Raw genomic sequence first — 27609 nt, forward strand, 5'->3', positions numbered from 1 at the left:
TTATGTTGTAATCAAATTACACTTGTCTCCCCCAGCCCCCCCTGTGAGACCATTACAATCCATTCACTTCCGTCCAGAGTGCAGTACCTGCACTGACGCAGTCCAGATAAACCCAGACTGTAACAGACGCCCTCACTTTATTCTGCTTCAACAGAGCCGAACTGGAACATAAAGTTTGGACGCTGAACTGGTGCGTCGCAGTAAATTCAGCCTGTTGTCTGGACTGTTTTATGTGCGGCAGCTTCTGGAGCGCCGCCACAGGTGAACAAATGAGAAAAACCCCCTCTGTATCGCACACAAGGTATAAATACAATACTTGAGAATGAAACGAAAGGGCTTTAAATGTCCCATAAAGTTGACGGAAAAAAAAAAAGAAAGAGAAAACATTTTTACAATCAAGCATTTGAAGTAAAGCACAGAGAAGCTGAAGTGAATGCTGGTGAGGGAACATGGTCGACAAAATCCAGACGCATCCTGCAGAAAATCATCCAGTGTGGAGGAGTTCACGCTTACAATTTTGGTTTGATTTGTGCGTCGAGCAGGAACAAAGAAAAAGTAAAAAGAAAAAAGGAACATGTGTTTATATATGACATTCCATATCATATATGAATACAATTAAATAAGTTCTTCTATAGGCTGTATGGCTTCAGATTAAGGTTTTCTGCACCAAACATTACCCTCCAAAGTGTGACAATGTTTGCCCTAAAGATGCTTTTGGTATGAAAAATAAACATATGAAAATATCTTTTTTTTTTCTTTCAGAACTCTTTGGAATAATGTGAAATAATCAGAGAAATGGCAACAGTTAATTTAAGGACAAAACAAACCTTTTGGCTTCCCTTTACCTGAACACATTCACTCCTGTTATCGTTCCGACATAAAAATATACTCAGACTCTTGAGTCGGGAACACACACACGCTCTGAGAGCCGCTCATTCACAGAGTGGAACATTTCACAGGCAGAAATAAATCACACGTGCATTGACTGCTGCAAACGTCCCGACATCTCCTGCAGCAGAGTGTTAAAGGGTACAAACATTTGCAGGTTCAGGAGTGTGCAAATTATAAAGGAATCCTGGGAGATTGTTCAAACAGCAGAGCTGTGGGGAATAAATTCTGTTCTGAAAATGTGTGTTTTGATTGAATAAATGCTAGTTTTACTCTCCAATTATTTGTTTTAAAGGGAAGAAGGAAACATCATACAGGTAAGACTTCCTCTTGATTGAGGTTTTTCCTGCTGCTGAAGCTCTCTGGCGCCCCACAGTGGCGGTAAGAACTACACTTTAAAACGTGGCGTGGACTGGTACAGATCCGTGGATCATTTGGTGCCCGGCTGCAAAGACAGAATGAAGTTTTATTTGTAAAGTTCATTCATTCGTTCATTTTCTGATGTGCTCATCCTTTTCTGGGTTGCAAAAAGGTTTGATCATCGCTGCTTTAAAACATTCCTTTAACCCAATTAAAGGCAACCTGATGAAGGAATCATCCTTTCATCAGTTGCCATATTCGTTTACATTTTCAGAATTTCTTTTCAAATCTCTGTATCAAAGTATAACGTGTCGTGCACACCGGTTAACATGAACGTGTGCACGGAACCTTCGCAGCCACAGCAAATCATTTACAGACGCCTAAGAGAAGAAGAGCGGAGGAAAGACTCCGGTCTGTCGGGAACTTGTTCTGCGCTTTCCCCTCAGCTGTAAGGCGAGTCCTCCGAGCGCTAAGAGGATCAGGAAGGATCCGGCCGTCACTAACACCTAGAAAACAGCCAGAAAACTGGAACAGTGACTCACTCCGTCAGACTCGGTTTCAAAGACTAACTCCGCTCTCCAGAGGCAGGTCGCCTTCTGTTTTTGTTTTTTTTGTTCTCAGACAGAAAATGCTTGTGGGTTTAAAACTGAGCGGTTGTTGACTGAGCACCTGCGACACGGTGGTGGGTGTTCTTCATGATCAAATGAGAGAAAAAAAAAAAAAGAAGAAAGATGAAGTTCTTACATCAACACATCGACCATTTCAATCATCTATATACCAGTTCACTGCGTAGCTGTGTACAAAAGACATGCAACATAATCTTCGGTGGCTATCATACACGCTGTACAGCTCCAGTTCAGTATTTGACTGAGTTTTCAGGTGATTTTGCTGCGGTACGGTTCGCCTTAATGCCCTGGTTCGATTCTAGCCGCGAGTTTAGCTGTGATTTGCGTCAGTGTTGCATTCTGCATGTCTTGATGATTAAGTCTTCCAAAGGGTATTCATAAATACTGGATATTAGAATTATTCTACATATTTTACACATTTAAGTTGCATAGAATTATATATATATTTTTTTGTTTCTTGTTTTTTTTGCCCAGTCATGCCTACAGTGTTTGATTTCAGGTAAAGATCCAGGTGTTCCTGTACCAGCTGACCTTCGCTGCCAGTCCCTCGACAGTAACTGAAGGAAGAACTGCCTCTTATGAACAGAACAACACAAATAAGCACGTAAAAGACTGAATCTTGTGATTTTTTAAAATCCAGTCAGAATGTCAGTGGTTTCAATGTGTCTGCTGAGGGGCACTTGTTGAATACTTAAAAATCAACAGGGTCGTCTTTATCAACTTTAAAGGGTGGTTTTCCTCATATTTACAGAGAAAGGTGATAAAAGACGTGTGAATTAACTGGGATGGAGGCGGGACACATCCGCGCGACGTCACGGCTCATGATAAACTCCCCAGACATTCAGTTTCTGAGTTGTAACATCTTTTTTTCTCGAGGTCCACATCCCTCCATCCTCAGCCAGTTGTGATTCTTCTACATGGAAGATAAAATAAATTTATCTTTTAATCTATATTCCACAAACACCAGAGCAAACTCAGACCAAACCGACTTTCCTGCCCTCAAGAAATGTCAATATATGTTGATTTAAAATAAGACACAAGTGAAAAAGTTTGACATCAAATAAGGCAAGAATATCTTAAATTAGCTACAATCTAAGTGTTTGGGTATCCAGCACTTTCAAGTGACAAACCGGACAATCAGACTTGAGTGTTTGAAAGGATAAACGGGACTGAAGTGGCTCGTTTTGTTGGCTGGATATGTGAAGTTGTTGAAACAAATGAGAAAATCAACCATGCTGTCATTAAAAAGAGAAAATTAAACGGTAAGACAACGTAAATATCACATCTCCTAACACTAAAACAGTCCAAACCTTTGGTAATGCATAGTTCTTTGCTGAATGTCTCAGACTTTCCGACTGTAAAGTCAGTTCCAGCAGTTGCTGTTTCACTCCTGTCTGAAAAAATAAAGAGCAATGACAACAACACGGTGATGGCTCTTTTTTTTTTTTCCTCTGTTTCGGATAATCTCCTTCAGCTTTTAGCTCCTGGTTCATACAGCATTTGCAGTTTTGGCTTGTTGGGTTTGTGAGCGGTGAGGCAGCCCGTTCCGCTGTAGCGAGTGAAGGTGGGAAAGCAGCCCGACTCCTCGACACCCGCTCCGCCCTCTCAGGGCAGGAAGGGCTCGTCCTCTTCCTCGTCCGCGCTGGGGCCGGGGTCGCTCAGACACCGCATTAGCTTCTGCTGATCCCGGGCGTCATCGGCGCCGCCCGGCTTGCCGCCGGGTCTGCCGGGCGCCGATGGCGGCGGCGGCACCATCACCAGGCCCTGGTCCTCCTGCTCGGCCCGCCGGAACTCATCCAGGAGGTTGACGGAGTCCGGAGACTGAGGAGAGGCCAGGTCCACCTGGATGGTCGGTACGTTGTCTGCCGCCGGCTTCACGCTGTAGGCCTGAGGGTCTACAGACGAGACAAGGTTAGTGCTTCGGGAAAGTCGCAGGGCCGAATCCATCCTCGCGTCGTCGACGTATGAAGGGAGGAAAATGTGAACCACAAATGACAAAGTGACTCCAAACTGAACACTGGCAGGCTTCAGGACCTTTCCTGGTTTTCCACAGGACAGAACAAACAGGGCAAAGGAGGTCACGATGATTCATGGTACAATGCATGCTGGAACCGCTGTACTTTTTGACTGAACAGAAACGGAACGTCACGGGACGGAACATGCTCAACTCTGCTGAAGAACTTCAGTCCTTCTGAGCGCGGCCCTGTCAGTCTCAGAATGACATTCCCTTCATTAGTGATGGATAATTAATGAATGTTTACAAGCAGGGTCATTGGAGCATGCGTGTTAGGACTGCTGTTAGGTCGTCGCAAATTACGATGAACGGTCGCTACACTCAGTGACATACCTGAAGAGATTTTGCTTCCTTTTTGCTGCTGAGCAGGTTTGAAATCAGTACCTTTTCCTAAAATGAAACCACAAACTGGTTTACATGCCGGCTGGTTCATGCAAACAATATTTCCATCAGCGGGGAAATATATCAGTCTAGATATGTTGCTGCGGCTGCGAGCAGCAGCAGTGTTTCTGCGGGTATTGTGGAAATGCTGCCTGGTGAACCTCACAGAGCGTAATGTCTGCGGCTTCTGGTTCCCATTAGTGACATTCTGACTTCTCTCCTTTTACTTCAGGCGATACCCGACAGTAAACCCGTGCTGCCGACTGAGTGCCTCGTCTGGCTCCGGCGAAGATGGAAGTGCTCACCTGAGGCCAGTCTGGCTCGACACATGGTGGGCGAATCAGGGGGAGCAGCAGGCACTGTCAGGTAGTTATTCATCTCTTTTATCTAAAAGAGAAAGAAACACAAAAAGCAAAAAGTTGGACTTGTTGGAATCACAACGGCATAATGTACTTTCCGTGAGGATTCATAATTATTCAAGAAAAAAAGCTTGAACAGCCCAGAGATGCCATAAAAAAAGACAGTCTTCCTCTTTTATTCATGTGGGAAACTCGGCGACCAAGCGGCACCGCCACATCAGCAGGTCCCTGTTAATCAACGCTGAGGAGAAACTTCATTAAAACTGTGTGTTGCTTCTTCCGACTGCACAAATCCTCTCAAGTCTAAAGTGGCCTCCAACACATTCGATTCCGCCTAAAGCGGAGTCTGATTTCATTGTGCTTTAACCTGCTGGAATAAAAGATGGCGCTGGGGTCCGTCCACTGTGCAAATAAATCAGCTCCCGTTTTGTGTTGAGAAATTTAATTTAGAAGACTGAGGGTGGATTCTAATTACAACACAAATCATAGTTTTATCTGATTGTACAACTGCTGCTGGCCCTGTGGGAAAAGTTACTGTTTCTAATTTGTGCCTCAGGATTTATGAAAGGCTGCTTCAGTCTTTTATTCTTTTTTTTTTTCTCCTTTTTTTTGACTGTGACATAACTTTTAGGTTTCTAAAAGCAAGAAGTGTACAAGGTGATGTTACAAAACAAAACTCAAATTTTACATATCACGCTTCTTTTACTGCCACACTGACCCGGCAGCCTGTGGATCAGAACAACATTGTGGTGGGTGAGCGGCTCCTGAGAAAGTGTTTTATTGGCGCTGGGAGCACGGCCAGCCAAACCGTTCACCTCCAGATTTGCCGGCAGGTTGGCTGGTGATCAATAACGTGGTGAATGCCAACCCAGCTTAAGGAAGCTGCCAAGGCATCACGGCTATGCGGAGCATCTGCCGACAAACGGTGAGCGGCCTGCGTTGAAAACCGAGCCGAACTGTTCGGGATCTGCAGGGACGAGACGTGTCGGCCGGTCACAGGGGTCGTAACATGACCTTTGTTTAGCTCGCTGTGTTGTTGCCTTGGTGACGGTGTCACCAACGTGGTGACACTGGTACAACAGAGTAAGGAGGGTGGGGGGGGAGCGCAGACCGCCTCCTGTGCGCTGAACCCGGGTCGGCTGTTAAGACGAAACCTCTCGGATGCTAACGCGTCGCAGACTCGTTTCACAAATCGTCTACATCAACAGATCAGCCTCGGTGAGAAAATGGTACAAAAGACCCGATGTGTTCTGTAAAGATTGTACCAGCTGGCCTGATTAAGGAGGTGACTGCTGATTTAAGAGGTGTTGTTTACCTTCTTCTCCAGCTCAATCATCCTCTGCTTCTTGAGAAGTAAGTCGCTGAATCCATCCTCATAAGGATCGGCCACCAGAGTGTGTCTGTTGTAGGAGCGCAGCTGCAAAATAAAGAAAGACTCTATAAAAAGAGGCTGGATTGCTACAGTCACGTCACTGCACATTTGTTAAGGCCATCATCACCATGGTAACATTATTCATGACCAGTATAAATCAATGAAAATTGCTTTTCTGTGTCCTTAAAGTCACTGTTAGTTAAAGTAGCCCCACTGATTCTATTCTTTCCTCAAAACAATCAATGCATTACAGGGTAATAGCTCACAGGTAATTTGGACCGTAAGTGAGAATCAATACTAATGCTGGGCTGCAATATAATTTGGTGATAATCTTAGAGAAGTCAGGTATTCAGTGTTACCCTCTGTCGTGTCCTCTGAAGGTTACTCCGGAGGATTTTCCTGATCTCCTCTTCTCGGCCTTTGGGCAGCTGAGGGAGTGCTCTCTCGACGGGCTTGGCAGGAGGAGGCTTCTTGGGCTGAATATTCCTGAAAAATGCACAAGAATATCAAACAAGGATTTTGTATTTTGCAACAGATGACTCCATATTCAACAAAGAATGATGATGATCTAGAAATCAGGCTGAATTTGGCAATGGATCACTGACGATGTCTTAGCTGCGTCGAGTACATTGACGTATGAAAATATATTTGATGAGCTCCAAATGTAGAATTCACTGACTTCAACTGAGGAAAAATGCAAAAAATCTGAACCAGCAGGAAAATAAACTGTAAAAGAGACAGTACAGCTGGCAGCTAATGAAGCCGCTCAACACTCACTGCATGGAAACCGTGGATGGCATCGCAGACGGAAGCTTGACTCCTCCCCCGCTCTCCACCAGCTCAATGGCCTGTTTCATCTCCATCTTGTGGTAGAAGGCAATGAGCTGTGGCTCCTTGGAGCGCTCGCCGGCAATCAGGCACTTCTTCACATACTTCTTGTTGAAGCGGTTCAGCCTGAGAGGAGGAGAGTAAAGTCAGAGATGAAAACAGACACTGGAGACAAAAAGATTATGTAGCGAGAGCAGCCGGAGAGAAGTGTTATATTGGAACAGTGAAAGCTTTTTTTTTTTTTTTTTTAAATTAAATATCTGCAAAATATCTGTTCGGTTGTTATTTGAAAATATCAATATAATGAATGTCATTTGGGATAAGGTGATGAACACTGGAGAGTGTGTTCGACCAGATATGAGTGATTTCCACTGAAATCCATACTTGTCCTTCCAGTGGTGGTGTCCATAGTGCCCACAGATATCTTCAATCCCAGTCAACAAGTGGTCCAGGAACTGGGGATTAGAAAGAAGAGAAGCTGTTGAAGGGGATGAAAAACACACACACACACACTCTCTGGACTCAAATCTCCCCAGGCCTCCCTCTGGGAAGTGTTTCTTATTTACTCTAAAACAGGCTCAGTCAGCAAGGTGCAAACTGAATGAAAGAGCAAACAGGACTCCTCACGGTCCGCGGTACGGCTCCTGAAATGCCGTGTCATTTCCCGGTAATCTCATTCACACTCTGTTGTGCACTTCAGCGGCTTTCAAAACTGAAAGATGCCTTTTTTTATTTTTTGCATTATTTTTCAGGTAGCTCCGAGATGGGGACCCGTCCTCTCACAGTTTGAAACCTCTGCTCCTCACGACAACAAATCCCACGTCGTTTGGTGGATCTCCTCCTGCTGCTCCCAGATCTGATCTTTCTTTTCGATGCGACTTGAATGTGAAGAGAAATTTGCAGACGCACTGATGCAACACTCTCCCACGTAAGCCTGCCAACATCATTATCAACAACAACAGGCGAGCAGCTTTCCAGCCGCGTCCGGCAGAGGAAGCCAGCAGCAGGCAGGTGATTGACTGGACTGGCTTTATTAACGGTGGCGCCGGGCCTGCCTGGAGAACCGCGGTAAAGCGCCCGTGCGTTTGTTGTTCGGGCTGCAGCCGGTCCGCGGATCGCCCGGGTGCTCTGACTAAGCCTGTAAGATGACAGTCTGACAGCCGGCGTTGCCATGGAAACGGGTCGTTAAGCAGAGCCGCGGAATCCACTTCTGCTCTGTCAAGATTGACTGATTTATATAAAGATAACCTCAAACTGCGGGGGTGAAACAGTCACAGCGGTGTCCCGACGCAAAGTTTTTATACAGGAGAAGTATGAGAGCATAACGAGAGAAAAAGAACATAAAATCCTCCACACTGATCTACTTTGCTATTATTTCAAGGCTTCCTTTTTAAAGCGCAGCTTCTTCTTTCCCAGGTTTTTGTATACTTGTCTGACATATTTGTTGAGTGCAAGTTGAGTACTCTGTTGAGTGCCAGTGCTTCAGAGGCCTGACAATTTATTTTTACACCCTTGAGTCCTTAACAAAACTGAAGAAACCTGACATCTGGAGAGCGTGTGTGCTTTTTGAAATGACTGAAACATGGCAGATTAGCAGGAAGAACGGATCAGCAGAGGTGAAGATGCACATGCAGACAATGACAAAACAGCAATCTGAAGACTGTCGTCAACATCATTGTACAGCCTTTCTTTGCAATTGCACAAATATTAACAAATCCCAAAACTATACTGGTGAACACATGTGATTAATATTGTGAGATTTATGTATCAGAATTATAAAAACACTTGACAATGACTTTTTTATTTTAACAAGAACATTAAATAACAGTAAAGATGCTGTGAAACTTCTGCAACTTTTCTGTAAGAGCTAAAACTACTATGCCATGAAACGTCTTTCAGGAGAAAAGCCAGAAGCCTGGGTCGTGCTGCATTCGGGTTCATGACCACATATTTGCCCAGTTTGATTCTTCTCCAGCAGCTCTGGTGAATCTGCTCACTGCGGCTTCACAGCGCAGAAAGCCATTAGGACAGTCTGCTGTTTTAGCCTACAGCGCCGGTGACTCACTCACTGCCAAGTCCCAGAGAGGGCTCTGTGTGTGTGAGTGTGTGTGTGTGTGTGTGTCCGCTGTGTGCACACGAGTGCGTGAGTAAAAGCCATGAGTATTCACGTCCATTTTAACAGTTACTTTAAAACTCTCAGGAATTGTAAGACACCACTATTACTTATGGATTTCAGTTCCAAAACCTGAGTGTGCTAATGCATTTGTGTGTTTTTGTGTGTGTGTGTGTGCTTCCTTAAAGCAGACACAACACATGCAACGTACACACACTGCATTAATCATTGGAGTGAAGACAGTGTTTTTAAGTAATGCAGGAACACACTGTTCTTCACAGAAGTGTCTACATCCAGCGTTGCACCACTGCTGTGCTGCACTGAGATGAAGTAACGCTGTCCAAACAGCAGGTGGAAGCAATGATCAGGTTTTGAAAAAGTAGCTTGCGTAAGAGGATGTGAAATACATTTTTTAAAAATAAAATGAAGCCCCATTTAAAAGGCAGAGCAACACCAGCCCAAGACTAATTACACAATATCCATTATGTGTGTAATGTTTTAGATTCATTAATCCAGGAAACCGTCAGACATTAGTGGTAATAGTGACTAAGTCAATGGAAAGCATGACAGCTTAAAGAATTTTGGTAAAAGGGGAAGGTGCTCATTCATTAGTATTTTGTATTACATTGATTTTTCCAGAAGATCCTTAAAGTTTATGGGTGTTTTATTTGTCAAGCTAAAGACAGCCCTTCAAATGTGGTGAAGGTTATGCACAGTGGAGGTTAAAAGGCGGTTACCTGGGTGTGGATCTCCTCATTTATTGAGCGTTTGGCCTCCTGTTTCTTCTTTACTGCCAGCAGCTCCACTAAAGGTTTGATGGTCATGCCCTGCAGGGGGGGAGAAGAACAACCTGACATCATTCTGTGGAAACACCTCCTGACCTTTGTTCCCAACAGGATCTTATGACCAACTTTGAGCTCCTGATTTGAAACTCTTATCTCAAAGTGTTTTTCATGACTCCTTTGTGGGTCATGTACACGTGAACCAGTGTTCTCCAGGTCATTTGCACATGTCCTGTTTACTGAAACCAATTGGTAACTCAGTAATATGATATCTTACATGTCTTCTACAACATGTAGCCCTTTACTGATTATTGGGATCCAGCTTTAAAACTCACATTGTTGGGTCTTGTTTTGTCGTCTTGTTTTGTCATTTTGTTTCATTTAACAACATCTAAAGTGTAACATTATAAGTGATGTTCATACGGATAACTGATCTTTTCAACATCAACAAAAAAAACTCAATTGTGGCTCAATTCTAAAAATTGAGCATTACACACTTGAACATTGTATAAGAAAGTTCCTGAATAGTTTTCCTCGTAGCCTCCTGACTTCTTTTAAGAAAGGCTGAAGATCCCCGTCATCAATCACTGAGTTTCTCAAATCACCTGATGATTTACGCAAATACAGTGAATACAACCTCTTCTTGTGTGTTAATGTGAACTCTGTTGCATTTTAAGTAAAGTCATACTGATGTGGTAACTGGTTAGTGACCGCAAATGAGCAAAACCAGTGTGTGTGTGTCCACGAATGAAAACTTCCAACATAATGCAACATCATGGTGAGATCGCAACAGCATGACAAAAAAGGTTGTGTGTGTGTGTGTGTGTGTGTGTGTGTGTGTGTGTGTGTGTGTGTGTGTGTGTGTGTGTGTGTCTTGACAGTATCTTTGTGCTTCTTGCTGACATTAAGCTGACCATCTGGTTAACTGTAACATGAAGTGTCTGACGGAAGATTCCTGCTCTCCTGACTAATAACCCCTACTGTGAATCTATCATCTCGGCTTATTCCAAACAATGAAGGTATGAGGTAACATGCTTCTCAAGTCGTATAAGGTGTAATACTTTTAAACTGTCCTTTGTCATTCTAACCTTACAAGTCTGTGCCTAAATGACTCTGCATTTATTTTATGCTTTTTCTAAAGATATGATACTTCTATTTTATTTTGAGTTATTTCTATCTATTAACAACTAAAACTGACAATGTGTCAAGATAAGATTTTCCCCAACCTAGCAACTCCCAAATTAGAAACTAGTCGATCTCCCTTTCGCTCATACAAACTTTTATTTTTACCTCCAAATCAATGGCCTCTGGTCGGCACTGCCTGGTCTGCATCAGTCATTGCATCAGAGTGCCAGAGCGAGAGCTCAATCCATCGCCATGAATAAAATATGTTTCTAATCTTGCCTCTGAGCTGACAGAACTTCTTTCCTGTGTTTTATTTTAGCAGTCGCCGTTGTTCTGGGTCCGCCTCGCTTCCCAGTATCTTCCTACGCCGGCACCTGGAGACGGATTTATCCGACACGGCTGAGCGGCGTTGGGCTCGGCGCTCAACATGAACAAAATAACTACAGTCGCTGCATCTGTTTGCTGGAACACTGTTAAACCTGTTTTTCTGCTTGATAATACAAAAGTGAGAAACTCTTGTTTCACACAAAAGAGAAGAAGCAGACTACTTGAGACAGGACAACTGATGTGAGACAAACTCTTCTCTCCTGAAACAGACAATCATTTAATGATCAATTTTCTGCATCGCTAACTGCGAGCTCATTATGTCTCAACCAGACTAGATCAAGCTGTGAGAGAAAATATTGATTCAAACAGTATTAGTAGTGAAATTTCTTTTCCAGTCACATTATTCCAGTCTGTGGTTGCACAACTGTGACAATGTCTATCACAACATCACAGTGCCGATTTCAAATCACGATCAAAGATATTGGCATGATCGCACATCCAAGCAGTTTCTAGTAACCCTCATCTGGATCAAGTCCAAACAAAAGGTGAGTTGAGACCACATTTAGTGGCCTTGACCGAATAAACGTACCTGAACAAAGACAGTGAAGAAGATAACAGTGATGATGGCAGTAAGGAACAGCTCCCTCAATGGAAAGTGGTCCTTGTCCAGCAGGTAGCAAAGGGAGAAGGCGATGGCTCCTCGCAGGCCGCCGTAGGCCACAATGAACTGATCCTTGGTGGTCAGCTTAACGATGCGGAACTTGTTGATGATGTAGGTCAGACCCACCACGCCTGCAAAATCCAACATGTGGCATCAGTAAACAAGATCAGAGTCAAAACATCAGTCTTTTACATTTAGGTCGCTTTTAAGAGCAGTAGGGACTTGAGTAATGCACATTCTGAAAACAGTCTGAGGTGACTCTTATTATGATTTCTTTAAGACAATGAAGCATTTAAAGTCTTTTAGGTTAGTTGCATTCTAGAAATCCAATGATCTCATGTGGCTGACAGTGAAGATCTCCAGTAGTATACTATAAACTGTTTCACATGCAGTCAGTCTTTGTCTTAACATGCCAGATATGAGGGTGTGTGTCAATAAAAAAGTACTGAACACTGCCTGATAATTCCCAGTATTGAGAACAGCTGGTGAAATGCATCGTGTCTCGCAGCCACACGTGATTTGTTTTACACAAAGTACGGTATTTGTGACTGAGTGGCATTTTTCACAATATTGTTGGTAAAAGCTGTAGATGCATGACTCTTTGTTCGTTCAACTGACTCTTTTCATTCCACTGTCTGATTTGGGTACTTTAACAGTCCATCATTCTCAATTTGAATTTGTAATATGGCTTGTTAAAGCAAGTGCTGCTTGGAGGGTAGAAGAGGTATTTAATACTAAGTTTGCTTTGGAAAGCGGTCAAAAAACTTAAAGCGAGAGCACATTCAGCTGCCGTGCACTGTGCAAGGGGCTGGTTTCTACGCTGAACGCCCTTCTCTTATGCAACCACAGTTCAAACCCAGTTCTCCAACAGTCAAGGTCAAAATTCAACCCTGTGCACAAAAAGTGCCTAAACATTGACAAAATATCCCTCTTAATACAGTAGATAAGAGCAATTTTGGCTGTTTTATCATTAGAAGATGTAGTATTGTATATTCTGCAGTAAGGTGTGAGCAATTATTGACTGATTTCTGTGCACAGGGATTCACTCCTCCATGCTAAACCTTTAAAATGATGACAATCTATAACTCCATGACAGAACACTGCTTTCTCTCTTTTTCAATCAGTCGTACAAAAACACAAGCACGGGTATGACAAATCATCAGCAGAAGGACTTCTGACATCCTGAAAATGAGGAAACCCTCAGCGATTCCTGCCTTCACGCACCAACGGCTGTGTGATGAAACATGATCGCAACACTTCTCAGTTCACTCATGAGGACGCTGCCTTTTGATGCCTATAGAGCGGTGCAAACGGATATTGCAATTGTCCTTGAAATACACTCCGATGCTGAGATTAAAATAGCTTAAAAGAGATCTAGAAAAAAAAAGCCAAACACATAATTGAAAGGATTTTGAATGAATTCAATCTGAACATGGCTCTCTTTAAAGAAGGTGTAAAAAGCGAGTGTGGTGGCGCTGACCTATTACCCGTGCAACCAGACACAGAATGACCGTGACAGAGACGAAGGTCCAGTTCCAGGAGTGAGGGCCGTCCACCGTGGCGACGCCCAGAAAGATGAAGATCAGCGTCTCGCTGACGCTGCTCCACATTTTCAGGAAGTACTTGATGGTGGTGTGGGACTTGTGGGATATGTTAGCTTCCACGTAGGGTCGCATCACAGCTCCGCATGCTATTAGCCTGGAAAAAAAAGAAATAAACAGAAAAGTTGGCTCAGATGAAAGATAGTGAAATAAGAGGATGAAGGGGAGATATGTGAATTACAGGAAGCCTTCTTGGGAAAAAAAAAACAAAACAAAACAATGCACGTTTCTAAATTCCCTGTCTCATCAAATCCAAACATTGTTGAATATATTACTAAAATAAAGCAAAGAGACATGCGTGTTATATTTTAAGTCAGATGCAGTCCTGGCTATTGTAGTTTGTGACAAAACATCTGTCTAGTAACCACTTCTCTCTTTCATTTTGGCCGTGCAAATGTCTCAACGTCAAAGAATGCGGAGGTCGCATAAGCTGCAGCAGCTGCTTAACATTCAGCCAGTCATCCTCATTGTCAATATCAGTCTGGCTTTAAAGCTATTATAGCAGGACTGAAGAAATGCACCCCAGAAAGCTGCTCTTTCACAAACAAATTATATTTATAAAAGAAAAAAAAAAATCCATGTTTTATTGTGAAATGCAACGGCAGCAGGCATCAGAAGTGATTGTCCTTGGAGCTACACATCCGCCGGCCGTGACACTGGGTAGAGACATAGTATATCAGCTTCTCCTGTCAGCAGCAGCATCAATAACACCCCCAGCCTTAAACTGAAAATAGATTGCTACGTAGTGGAAGAGTTGATGAAATGGCACTGCAGGAAATGTTGATATGTCAATAAATCTGAGCTCGGTTTAAATCAGACGAATTCATTACAGTGCAGGTTTATATGGAGCGTAATCTGCACAGATGTATGACGCCAAAGAGTTTCCTCGCAGCTTGTGGATGACACATGGCACAGAGGGAAAAGCCATTTGTTAAAAAAAAAAATGCTGCATCAGGAGGGCGTCGTTCAACAAATAAGCAGAACAGATACCAGGAAGCAGACATGCTAGTCTCACTACTTATTTCTAATCACTGAATCTGCACACAGCAGCAAAGCACCAGACAGAACGAGAAGAAAACCTAGAAAGCACGGTCAAGGAATCAATTACATGGTTTCAACAATTCCACAAAATATAGTACAGACAAGGAAGTTGTGACTGTTCCTGATGACAGACTGAAATATCGACATGATGACTACTATAATATCAGCATTCTGCCTTTACTGGTAAATACAAACAGGTTTAGTTCAGTTCACATTTAATGGTAGGTGCAAGAAACATAATTTAAGTAACAAAAATTTTAACAGCAGGTAAAGTTTTAACAGTTTTTGCAATGGAGTGCTCAGCACACTTCACCATTCTGAACACAGTGAGGAAACTCACGCCATGATGCCAGAGAGGTGGAACATCTCGGCTGACAGGTAGGCCATGTAGCTGTACACGAAGACAAACAGGGGCTCGATGACACGCGTGTGGGAGGTGAAGCGGGAGGTGAAGGCAGCCAAGATGCCATAGATAGCTCCCACTAGAACGCCACCCAGCGAAACCACGAGGAAGGAGATGACTCCCAGGAACCCGTCCAGCACCGTCACCGTGCCAGCTCCGGCAAACTCCTCGAAGAGGTGGTACAGCACCTGCAACGGACAGGAAAACACAACGATGGGAGTGCGTCGCTAAAACAGAGAGTGCCAGTCACAACAAGCATTAAAATTTTAAAAACCCATAGCAACAAGAGGCAACGAAAATCAAATAAAACTGGATAAATCTGAAGCTATCTGAAGCTTTTGCAAAAGCCTGCATCCAAATGTGTGCCAAAAAAAACTCTCCAGGACCAACAAAGTGTTCACAGATTGTACTTCATGTCACTCTGTGAAAATATCAAAGAAACACCGCAGCATAGCAGCATTTATTATATTGTATCACTGCAGTGGTCTCAGTCAGTCTGGTCATTGTTTCTCTTTAATCTGCGAGATTAGAGAGTTGAAGGGAAACCTTTCGTGTAGATGCAAACGTCCCACTGACGTTTCAAGGCTGGATTGTTGGACAGGTCCAAAGATAGACCTGGGTCTGCAGCTGGTTTTAGAAGTGTGGTCTATGCTGTGAGAGGAGGCAGATCTGCTTTGTTTAAGGACCTTATGTAGTCGTTACTTTTCACCCTACAAATTAGGAAAAAAACCCCAATCTTCTTGTTCTTGACGTCTTAACATCCATGCATGTGGAAAGATGCATAAGTTTTGATTCCACAGTGAGGAGTAATTAATTACCTGACAAATATTTTGTCATTTTTCTGTTTTTTGCAGCTTTTTTATTTGGCTTGATTATGATGGTTTAAATAAAAATGTGTCATTTCTACATTTGGTCACTCACCACAGTCACAGCATCATTGAGCAGTGATTCACCAAACACCAGGATGTGCAGCAGCTCATTAATGTGGATCTCCTCGAACACGGCGAGCACAGCGACGGGGTCCACGGCCGAGATGATGGAGCCAAACAGCAGGCAGGGCAGAAGCTCCAGCTGGTGGAGTATCGACGGGTTGTCCGGCTGGATCTGACACACCGCGTACAGCAAGCCCCCGACGAAGAAGGCGTTCCACAGAGTCCCCACGACGGCGAACATCAGGATCGTCCCCATGTTCTCCATGAAGGGGCGGATGGGCAGGAAGTAGCCGGCATCGAGGATGATGGGGGGCAGCAGGCAGAGGAAGAACAGCCTGGAGTCCAGCACCGGTGGGACCTTCTCTCCAGCGAGTCTGATGAGCCCACCGACCAGCAGGCCCACCACAATCAGCAGGCAGCTCTCTGGCACGATGCCGGAGAGACGAGGAATCAGATGGAAGCCTGGGGAAAAAAAAACACAAAACAGGAAGCAACAACATTTAGAAGATAAGCAAGAAAAAGGGAGGGATTCACTGGAAACCAATTGTGTGCGCGAGTGTTTGTACCATGGAAAAATGCCTGAATAACGAGACAAGCCTGCCAGCTGCTGTGCACTCAAGACAGGTTTTGACTTTGCATTCACAAGTTAATCATTTATTGCGCTTCTTTTTCGAGCAGGCAGGCTATTATATCAGGAAAAGTAGTTCATTATTACAACAGTCCATGCGTTGACTGGCAGTCTATTCAATGAATGTCTCAGCTGTCGACACAAGCGACTGAACAATCAATAAAACATGAGCATAACAACAACAATAAGACTGTTTGTCCTCATCGGGAGCATCTCGGCATTGTATTAGGTTGCAGGTCATCTACACAAAGCATCCAGAACACAACAGCAGTCGGTCTATGTGTAAACTGTAAGTAGATATGAGTAGAAAAATACAGCTTTAGGGGAACAAACATAAATTGCAACCTTGAAGTGACCTGCATGACCTCCTCCTTCTTACTTCAGAAACGGCAGCATTCTGAACGTTTGCCAACGCTACATTCCAGGGGAAATCACGTGTGACATGCAACTCTTCTGAGGTACAACAACCAGACAAAAAAAAAAAAACAAAACAAAAATCTGTTTTTGTTTTTTAAATTCACTGTGTACAGTTCATCGGTAAAAGGAAGTGCCACTGCCTGCAGGCTACTCAGGGTGGCTAGAAATGCTAAAAGAAGTGCTTCTGGTTTGCAGCCTGTGCCGACATGCTGAGGCACGCCTGTTTTCATTCATTCAATTTATTTACAACCTGTTAAAAAAAAAAAAAATCACATACTTCCTCATGTCGAGCTGTCAGTTAGGTAAGAACGCAACAAGTGATTCCTGCATAGCTGCTAAAGCTGACACTGTGGGGATTTCTTGGAGGAAAAAATGAAAATAGCATGCAAAACATTTATTGTCACAGATCACACATGGTCAGTCCCAGAGCTTAAATGCATTTGAAAATAAAAGTAAGCAGCACCACTTAAAGAAGACTGAAAAAGAAGAAGACATATTTCTAATTCTTTTTTGTTTGGTTGTTTGTTTATGGGGTAATTCACTTTTGAAACAGTTCAATTCATAATTGATATAACCTTTTACAGTTGCTACGCTGCTTTAGGCTGAACGGCTCACAGCACAACCACCTCCGCAGCCAGACTTCTCCATCTCTCCACAGGCATTTAGACTCCACTATTGTCTGACAAACCATCAAATCTTTCACTGTAAAAGCCCTGGAATGGTCTCTACTTTTCACTGAAGGCTCAGGACAACTGCAGCTTTAGGAAAAAAGTAAACACGGGGGGTTAAGCGTTCAAAGAGAGTCCAGCATAGATCCCATAGTGTGAAGTCTTTCACTGGCTATATTTACTGTACTCTATCGCAGCATGAGGACATGAGGCAGGCACTAAATTACCCAGCGATGCACTGCCACACAACACACGCGTTGAAATATGAAGCAGGTAATGCTGCATGCATACAGAACAATCTCATCGGGTTGGATAACAGGACACTGGATGCCATTAAAAACAGAGTCAAACTATATAATATATTTAGAAATAATCATACCAGTTTAATAACGCTTTAGACATTCACACAATTTGCTATTTCAATAATTATATGCAAATAAAATTCCCTGAACGTGAAACGCCACTTGATTCAAATCATAAATGCATTTAAACTCAAGGTGTCTTTAGATTAACAAACAGCGACAGAAAAATTAATGTGCGGATTGATCCGCGTCAACAAGATGCGCGTTACCATCCACCCTCGCCTGCAGCTATTACATGGAAACATAAAGTCCACCCACGCTAGGATGCTTCCTCGGGCAACACTGGCACGAAGAATTTTTCCCAGAGGTGCTGCAAGACTTTCCAAAATACATGCAGGAAAGGCAATGTGTTAAACTGCTAATTAACACCAAGTCTCAGGAGCAGAAGCTCTTTGAGATGAGAATGAAGGGTGTAGCGACAGCAGCTGCACCTTGCAAAGTAACCACAGGGTGTGCAAGCTCTTTCCTGAATGAAGAGTGAGGGGTAAGCAAAGTGAACAGGGCCAGTCTGCATGAATTCGCTTTCATTTACACAAGGCGGATGGTAGAGACGATAATGCTCAGTCACTGTGCATCACAGATGTTATGCAATCGCTTTAAAATTGCTCTACAAGTTCATGACTTAAAGCCCAAAAGTAAACAGATCAATCATAATTCAAGCATGATGTTTAGGTGCATCTATCATGAATAAAATGATCATTTCAGTGTCACGTGGCTTTGCAGCATCCCTGATTTGCTTTGGTTCACACAGGACGTCTGTGGCCGTGGTGCTGAGGGCTTTGACAGCTTAAAGACAACACTGTAAGTGTTTCAGAACACAGGCTCAACAAGCGTATGCCTGTGGGCTCCACAGCTGTGCAGCTGTAGGTTTGGAGCTCTGAGGAAAGTTTGTAAGAGATGCCTTATTTTAAATGCTCCACTGAGATTTTGTTTCCTGGCAATGCAAGTCAGTGGAGAGGTTCATTAGAGAACAAGCAGCTACTCCAATCCACCGGACCCAGGTGGGCTAACAAAGGTATTCAGTGATAACTGCTTGAACACAAACAGATATCTTGTGTGAGGTCCCCTGAAGGCATGTGTGGAGAGCGGGATGCACATTCCTCAGCTAGCTGTGAGACGAGCCAAAGGCTTCAGGAGAAAGCACATAGCCATTCATTGGGGTTTTCCAAAATGAATATAAATTAGCATTATAAATTAGCGCTGTAATGGTCACAACATCCCAACTCCAATCAACACCGTTCTGCCTTTAACAAGCTGTTTAAATGTGTTAAAAGAGACATCGGCATCACAGAGATATTGGTTTTGTGGGAAATTAAAAGGGGGCAGCACGCCTTCATGCAAGCTTACTATTGGTGAGACTTACAGAGTGCTGTGAAAGCAACAGAGAAATGATCCCTGAGACAATGTTTCACATAAAAATTCTGCCAACTACTGTGAAAGTTCATATTCATCCGTTATCTAATGGCTCTTCTCACAAGCATGTTTAAACAATGGCCAGCAATATTAACAATTCCAACGCCTACAGCAAGCTGAAGAAAGCAGTGAGATGTTGTGCTATTCAAGAAGACACTGTCTGCCAGCAAGTCCAGCCAAGCACAAAATTTACCTCTTAGAACCAAACATTACGGGGACTGGCGCGTAGCGTTTCCATCTAATATATGGCAAACCTCCAGCATCCGGCTTTAAAGCTGATGGGGAAAAATAAACATCTGTTACGCAGGGTCTTTGTCTAAAGAAACTCCAAAAAGGCTCCGTCCAATGATGCATATAATCAGAATAATCAACAGTCTGCAGCGTGTGTTTGGACGGTTAAGTGATATAGTGTTCATATTTCAAACATGCAATTTCACTAAGATGCTTTTTTTCCCGGTAATTTTGAAAAAGGAAATCACAAATTCAAATATTCCAGCTATAGAAGTATAACAGTCAGATAAGGAAAGATTGATTGCAGGCGGTCATTTTAAGCTCCACTGAAACAAAACAAACATAATGGAATCCACAGGGTATCATGGGAAACCAAGCCAGTGGTTTACAAGGGAACAAACGGTCCCATGATCTCTTGCGTAAAACATTCCTCTGAGTGACAATTATTCGAAATTAAAATCTATAACTGGAACAAAACAATCTTTTAGGCAATAAACGGAGAATATTTAAAAACCACAAGAAGATTTTTTTTTTCCAACATACCAGAATTTCAACAAAACACTCTACTGAGTTATAATACGATGCTGTTTGTACAAATCCCTACCCAGCCAATTAAAAAAAAAAAAAATCATAACAATGTATCACATTCAAATAGATCACATTTAGAGACAGGTTTAAATTATTTTACAACTATGTGTGCAGACTCTGTTTGATTCAGCTAAAACAGACAACAGCTGACATTTGGAACTTGAAAGGAGGGAAGATCGTTTCACAATCAGCATAACAAGGAAGCAACTGTTTGAAAGTTGGCAGGTGCCTTTTCTGTGTAACGTTTGCATGTTCTCCTTGTGTTTGCATGAGTTTTCCCACGGCAACAAGCAGTTTAAGACAAGCATGTCTGACCGATTCATCCAAATTGGTCGGTGTGGGTATTCCCCTTTAATTCCTGGGCCAGAGTAGCTGCTTAATGTTAGCCGAGATGGATTTCAACCCCAAGATTTAAAATGCTGTATTGATCCCTTAAGAAAGTGCATGAAACCTATCATATTCTGAACGAACCTCCCCTACCTTTCAGGGGTGGTGTGAGGGTTAAGGGCTTTGCTCAAGCACTAACTTGTAGGAAGTGGGATTTCAAGCAGCAAGAACGTAATCTAACCTCTAGGTCATCATCACCACTAAGCTAAACAACCCTGCTCTGGACAAAGACGAGATGTATGGATGAAAGACGGAACATATATTTGGATACTTGTTGAAGTTTGAGACAATGACGTCTAAAGTTCAGAAAAAGGAAAAAAAAATCTCAGCAAAACATTTCTCCAATAACCACAGAAATCATTAACAGAAAGGCCTTCAATCAAAGGTGGGGCTGTGTCATCATGTCTGGTGGGGTTAATGTATTACTGCCAGTGCCTCGAGGAGGCACGACTCAATACTCTAAGGAATTAAACTGTAAATGACCCATTATCATTCATGGGCGACCAACGGGGACAAGCGAACACTGAGCACAGCGGCAGACCAGGAGCCGACATAAAGAGATTCCAGCATGAGCGGCCCTGAATGTGAAAATTCTCAACGTTTGGACAGAGGCACGGTTGGAGAAACAGTGAAGTGTTCAACCGAGGATAAGTGCTGACAATTGGCACATTCTTCAATCTGTCCTGCATGACTTCAATCACAGCCTTTGGCACTCATCAAGTGAAGAGCCTTAACAAGGGAGATAAGATAGCGAAACAGAGGGAAGTGGGCCTCAAATAGCTCAGCGTACACAACTGCATTGCGGTCAAGACTTCAATATGAAGGGGGGGGGTTTGTCATGGCTGCACGTCAAAAGTTGCCACTGTGCCCTTGCCACACTCCCTCCTGGGAGCCTGTATATAGCAAGGTTGTTGAAAGCAATGGCAAAGGGTAACAGCTCTTTCTGTTCAGCATGTGTACCCAGTGTTAGCACAGCCTGGGACTTACTTCACATTATCATTTTACAACACCAGGAAATGTGTCTTGTTGCCAGGTGACTAATTGTCCACGACTGGCACCCGAGCTGGCTGGATTAAGCAAGCACAAAGGAGAAAAATACATTTAAAGAGCCTCTTTTGTTCAAGATCGTGACTGATGTCACATTCATTTGATTTCTTGTCTTCAAACTGCCATGTTGGACTGCTCGGCTCACTTTCCAACTCCATTCCACTTCAGCATTTACAGGAACGTTAACAACCACTCATATTAGACAGATTTCAGCCTTGTCCCTGACAACAACACTTGGCATGACCAAAGTTATTACGAGCCATTGTTTCATTGCAGGATGCAGATGATTGTGCTACTCATGTTGCTTGGGCAAGGCCAGTGTTGACTGAAACTGTTTGTCAGGGCCCTGTGATTGATCTCTGGCGTCATATCTGAAAAACACACAATGGCTTCATGCCTGTGATTCCTCATCAAGCTATTTTCTGAGCTGTGGAAACAGCAAGGATATTAACATGGTGGCAGCTCCGCCTGATTCCTGCTGTGATTCACGATGATGCATTCTGCTATAACGTAATTTTTGAGTTCAGTTACAGGATCAAATGTCTTTCATAAGCAATATCCTACACATGCCCTCAAGTTATCAGATATTTTGCATTTCAAACAAAGAGAAATAGTGGGGGGTTGAGGGTTCACAGCCGTGTAGTGACGAACACGCTTGTTTGATTCCAAGAGAAAATCAAGTCAAAATCCAGTTAGAGGCATGTGGAGTTATTGTATTTTTGTCCTTTGTGCTCATTCTCTCTCAATTTTCAAAAACATATATTTAAGTTTAACTGCGTACTTTAAGACAACAAGAGGTGTGAATTGGAGTGTGTGTGTGTGTGTGTGTGTGTGTGTGTGTGTGTGTGTGTGTGTGTGTGTGTGTGTGTGTGTGTGTGTGTGTCAATCTCTCCATTTCAACCTGTCCAGGGTGTAATCTGTCTTTCCTCATGATTGGAAGCAGCGGTCTGCGACACTAAGGCGGATGAAGTGGTATAGAAAAAGGACGGATAGAGAAAGAGCTGACAGTCTGGGTTTAGGAATAAATTGGAGTACTGCAACGAAAGATAAAGCGCAAACCTAATGTGTGGTGACTCAAAGAGTTCACGTTTGAGGAATACATCAATGTTATTCCTCAAACAATTGAGAATGTACTACAACAGTCATTTCTTTCTCCTGCATTAGGTCAATTACTGAAGCGCTCTTGGGGCGTACCACGGGAAAGGACTATTGGTTTTTGCTCTCTGAGGTGCACAGAGTGATGACAGTCCAACAGATCAATAGCAACTTGCTGCTGCAAGGACTGTTTGTCTGCAAGTCCTCAAAAGTGACCAGACGTTGTATAGTCTTGTGAAATGTTCAGCAAACACATTTATATACGTCAGCATTTTCTGAAGAAAAGAATGAGAGGTCTTCCCCACTTCACTGAAATAAAACAATAAAGATAAGAGAGTACAGTCTGCAAGGAACTGACTGAAGTTTTGCCAAGTTCCTTAAGATATACAGGGAATCTTTATTACACAGGGTTCACAGATAAGTAGACTGTTGTGTTTATATTTCTAAATGGTCAACAACAAACACATCCATTAAATCTCTACATCGAGGATCGGATGTCTTCAGTCACAAGACACTCTTCCTATATGAACTCATTGAAGCTTATATCTGGTTTATTCCTTCAGACTGCCGTAAATGTAAATGTTAATAATTGAAAGAACTAGAAAACAAATGAAACTACAAACCCATTTTTTACAGAATGAGTATGTGAATGAATCCCGCCACGCTGATAAAGTTTCCCATTATCAGTATGAGTAACTTATTATCTGCTGTTGACTATAGATAATGCAATCTTTACAGTTTGGGTTGGTCTTTTAGGGAACTTTTGACAGAGCAAATAAAGGCGCTTAAACAACCTCAGCATTCCTGACTGAGACCTTATCAAGATTTGAAGAGGCAAGTTAGAAATCAAGTCACCAGTTGTAGAGCAGATTTAAAAATCACAATATTTAGCAAATCTCAAAACACAAAAATATTCACCATCTTGCAGTTCCCCAAATGAAAGTTCCAAATCTAATTTGTGTGAATTTTTACAGTCAGGAACGCCCTTTTGTGAATGTTTACATCTGAATGTGTCGTCTGTTCCTGCTCCACTCATTGTTTAACCAAACCCACACTGTCATTGTGTCCTCCATCAAACATCAAAGTAGCCGTTCTGGAGCGGGGACCATAATGGTTCTTTTTATTGCATTTCTAGGAAATGAGAAAGCCCCTGGTTTCATCTGGTGTAAACACACTGAGGGGCCTCCAAAGTTCTGACAAATACAGAAACTTCAAGTGATCTAAAAACACCTTATATGTCCCTGGATCAAGGAAGAGGTCAGTGTATACTCCTATGTTCTTCAAATGACAGATGCTGTTTAAACATGTTTTGATATATTAAAGAAACATACTCAAGTGACAATATCAAACAGGAAGATTCATTTCAGGCTTTCACAAGTTCACCAAGAACAATTTCTCCTCCTCGGCATGAATAAATCCAATCTAAATCGTTTACTTGCACTTCCAAAACATTCTCCAACTTATTATCAATAATAAAGCACTACAGGAAGTGGCTGTATTCATTCACTGCAAGCTGCATAATGGAGATGGAACAACAATGTGCCATTTATCAGCATGTTGTAAAGATTTTTTGGTTCACAAGAAACACATTGCACAAAAACTCTCCCAAATAAAACCAAATATGAAAGCAAACTGATTCCAACGAGCACCATTCTGAAAGTCTATGCAGATGAAGCTCCCTCATCACTCTGCACAAAAGAATCAGGGTTCAGGTTGCAGCGCAGCTCCCACTGTGACAAAAACCTATACTCAGATAACCACGACTCCACATGTAATTGTGTGCAGCTTTCACAGACTGTCACACTGAAGTAACACACACCTTCTCTCTTCAAATTGTTTGGCGAGTTGTGAATAATAAATGGTAGTTGAGACTGACTGGACTTGTCAGACATGATACAGGGACCTTTGCTGGAAGTACAGAATCAAGCGGCGTCACAGTCGCCAAGGTAATTAGCAGAAGGTGGGGCATACTGCCCATTTATCTACTACTGGCCAACCTTATCATATCTAATCTCACCTGAAGCTAATTTGAAAGTTCAAAGCCTGTTGAATGTTTAATGAAATTACGACCCAGTACAGTTGGTGCTCCCTCCTGGAGTTTACAGGCGTGTTCTCATTTATGTCGTGTTGTCAATACGTTACATATTACTTTCACAGGCTGAATGTTGAACAAGGCTATTAAGATAACCTTTTTCTTCTTATTGATTGTAATCAATTGACCCTTGAATGCTTTCAGAAGACTCTATACCACAATTCTTGTAGTCATTATAGCCAATGAGACATAGAGTTGTAAAGAATTGTATATTTTTTGTAGCTTGGCTTAAAATATCAATTTCAAAAGGTCTCACAAAGTAAGATTTTTTACATTTTTTTACTGAATATGGTATAGCAAGATCTTGATGAAATTATAACCAAAGGGTTTTACTGATGTTGCACTGAGTAAATGTGAAGTCATGAAAAGCAGTTTGATAAATGAGAGCAGGGAAGCATGCACAGACGGGATAACTTAAGAGATAAATGGACTGCGTTAGCACTTTTAGACCTGCAATACATTTATATTCAAAGAACATGAAGCAAAGGCATGTTCAAGGCTGAGCAGACACAACAGATTCTCCAGTGCCCAGTTTCAGTCATCCAGGATAATCAAAGGCTTAAGATCACCACCGTCTGCTGCTGCTGTCAACACACACACTCATTCAGTCTTTCATCTCGTCTGCTTCATACTTCCATCATTCCTGAAGCTTATTCTCTCTCCATATGCCAATCGCACAAATTCACTCAGTGTCCTTGAGCCATGTCCTACAAGTGAGCTGCCAGAGCCAGGTGGTCTCTCCCTGCCTGTCCTCTCCCCTGAGACACTGGGCTTGTCGCCCAGACACAGAGGCAGTATTTACTCTAGCGACACGCTGCTGCTCTGTCAGCCTCCCGTGATGTGGCAGGCAAATGGCAAGCTGATGGCTCTTGAAGGAAAAAAAAAAAAAAGCTGAGGACAATGCAGTGTTTAAGAAATCGCTAGGGACTGATAATTGAGGGTAAAGACAGGGTGGTGTACGGGAAGAGAGAAGACAGACAAAAACAAACCAATGAGTGGAGAGGGGAGGAGCAACTGAGTCAGGAAACAACTCTTGAGAAGCAAGAGAGGCAAGAAGAGTGCTTATCTGGGGTCAGTGAGTGTGCCCCACTGTTGAGAGCTACAGAAAACTGTGAATTGGATCACATCAAATTAACTGTACAGTTTTGAAACAGGAAACCACTGAGAGGTGTAGCCTCACAGCAGCAGAAGTGGAGGTCCCCTTGTGTTGAAAACTTGCCAAATAGCTGCTGTACAACACCCAGTCAGTTTCTCTAAGCTGCTTAGTCACCACTACACATGGAGTAGGTATAGCTCCGTCCTCTCCGCATGAGGCTGACAGGACTGATGAGTAATCTGGCTGACCAGCAATCCTGAAGAACCCTCTCACTGGCTGATTTCAGCTGTTCAGGACAAACTTGTTATATCAGCATGCCACTTCCAGTTTCTCCCGGTTTCCAGAATACCACAAGCAGCGTGACAGCCATTTAACAACTGAAAGGTGATAGGTTTAAAGCAGTGATCAATCAATAAGTGCTTTTTGTGCTGATGAATGCAAGTTTGCTCTTATATGTCTAGTATTATCTGTTCACCAGGTGTACTGCAGTCAGCCTCAACCTTTGTAATTTTACCTCCCAAAGCTGTGTAATAAACCGACCACACTGGGGTAATAGTATATTGGAGCAGCTGGCTGCTTTACCTGCACAGAAAGCACCTGTAACCAGGGCCACACGGCGTTTCCTGAACTCAGGGATCCTGAACACAGCAGCACACGTAACAGCGCCCACATGACACTCACCTAGTTTCATCAAAGAGGCCAGGAGCACCCACAAGGAGATCTCGAAGGGGGTCTGGATGTGCGTGTAGTCGATGCTCAGCACGGGGAAAGGCTTTTTAGTGATGTTATGCGGCTCGGCCGCCACGCTGTGTCCGTCGGGCTTTTCCCGATGGCTGGTATCCGGAGAGCTGGCGGCTCCGAGGGGAAGCACGGAGCCCTCCAGGAGCACCAGCACCACGAGCAGGAGCAGCCCCCGCTCCGGGAGGCTCCGGGCGAACCCGGCCGGGCCGTGACAGCCGCTCCTCGAAGCCATGGCGACGTGTAGGGAGAAAGAAATAAAATAAAGTCCAATTTATAAACAAAACAAGTTCAAGGAAGTTGGCTTGAAGGCAACTTCGCAACGTTTTGCCGTCGCTTCTGGTTTTCGTCTCTTCAGAGGAACATCCCGACTTTCAGCGGTGAGTTCGGCTAATTCGGGCAGAACCGAGCGGTCACCGAGACACCGAGCCCGAGCAGCGCGAGTCCGCGTCCAGGTGAGCCGCACGCCCACACAGGCCGCCAGGGGAGGGAAGCAGGAAACGCCAGGAGAGCTCAGTCAGGCTGAAGCAGCCTCGCAGCGGCGCCTCTCCCGTGTCAGTGGCCGGCGGTGTCCTCCTCTGGAGGGGGAAGCTGTCATTGTTGATGCTGGAGGCGAGTGAGAAACGGCGGCATCCCCTCCGCGCCGCTCCGGCTCCTCCTGTCCGAGAAACTGGTCCGCGAGGCGGCGGCGGGGCTCCGGGGCTGACCTTGAACAGACGCCACACGGTGCATTCTGCCGCGCGCCAGAGGGGAGGCTTCAACTTTTTTTCTTCACGTGAATGTCCGTCTCTGCGGCATCGCAGCCGCGCGCCCGGGAGGACAAGACCTTGGGTGGTGGTGGGGCTGGAGGGCGGGAGGAGAGGGGAGGTGGGCTGAGATCTGAGGGAGGATGGTGGGCTCCGCCCCGGCTGAGGAGGTCTGTCCCGGAGTCTCCGGCTCAGTGGCGTCTCCTCCGGGCTGCGGCGCTGTTATAGGCTCCACAACCTTCAGGACGCACACACCCTTTCACGGAGGCTCGTTGGATGAGAGGTGGA

General features: G+C 43.7%; 1 protein-coding gene across 2 annotated transcripts; it reads right to left on the minus strand.

Annotated features, from left to right (window-relative positions):
- Positions 1-755: 755 nt before the first annotated feature.
- On the minus strand, positions 756-27609 carry slc9a1a (solute carrier family 9 member A1a). 2 transcript variants are annotated; one of them, XM_030102405.1, is made up of 13 exons: positions 26519-27609; positions 15803-16275; positions 14819-15069; positions 13317-13534; positions 11765-11967; positions 9679-9768; positions 7213-7283; positions 6778-6954; positions 6360-6486; positions 5944-6045; positions 4575-4656; positions 4222-4278; positions 756-3769 (listed from the first exon to the last, which is right to left on the minus strand). In XM_030102405.1, the coding sequence occupies exons 1-13, from the start codon at positions 26808-26810 to the stop codon at positions 3480-3482; spliced, it is 2433 nt and encodes an 810-aa protein (XP_029958265.1). In that variant the 5' UTR covers positions 26811-27609; the 3' UTR covers positions 756-3479. The 2 variants fall into 2 exon arrangements, with proteins under 2 accessions (XP_029958265.1, XP_029958267.1); XM_030102407.1 differs by lacking the exon at positions 4222-4278.

This window comes from Salarias fasciatus, chromosome 11 (assembly GCF_902148845.1).
Source record: "Salarias fasciatus chromosome 11, fSalaFa1.1, whole genome shotgun sequence".
Lineage (NCBI taxonomy): Eukaryota > Metazoa > Chordata > Actinopteri > Blenniiformes > Blenniidae > Salarias > Salarias fasciatus.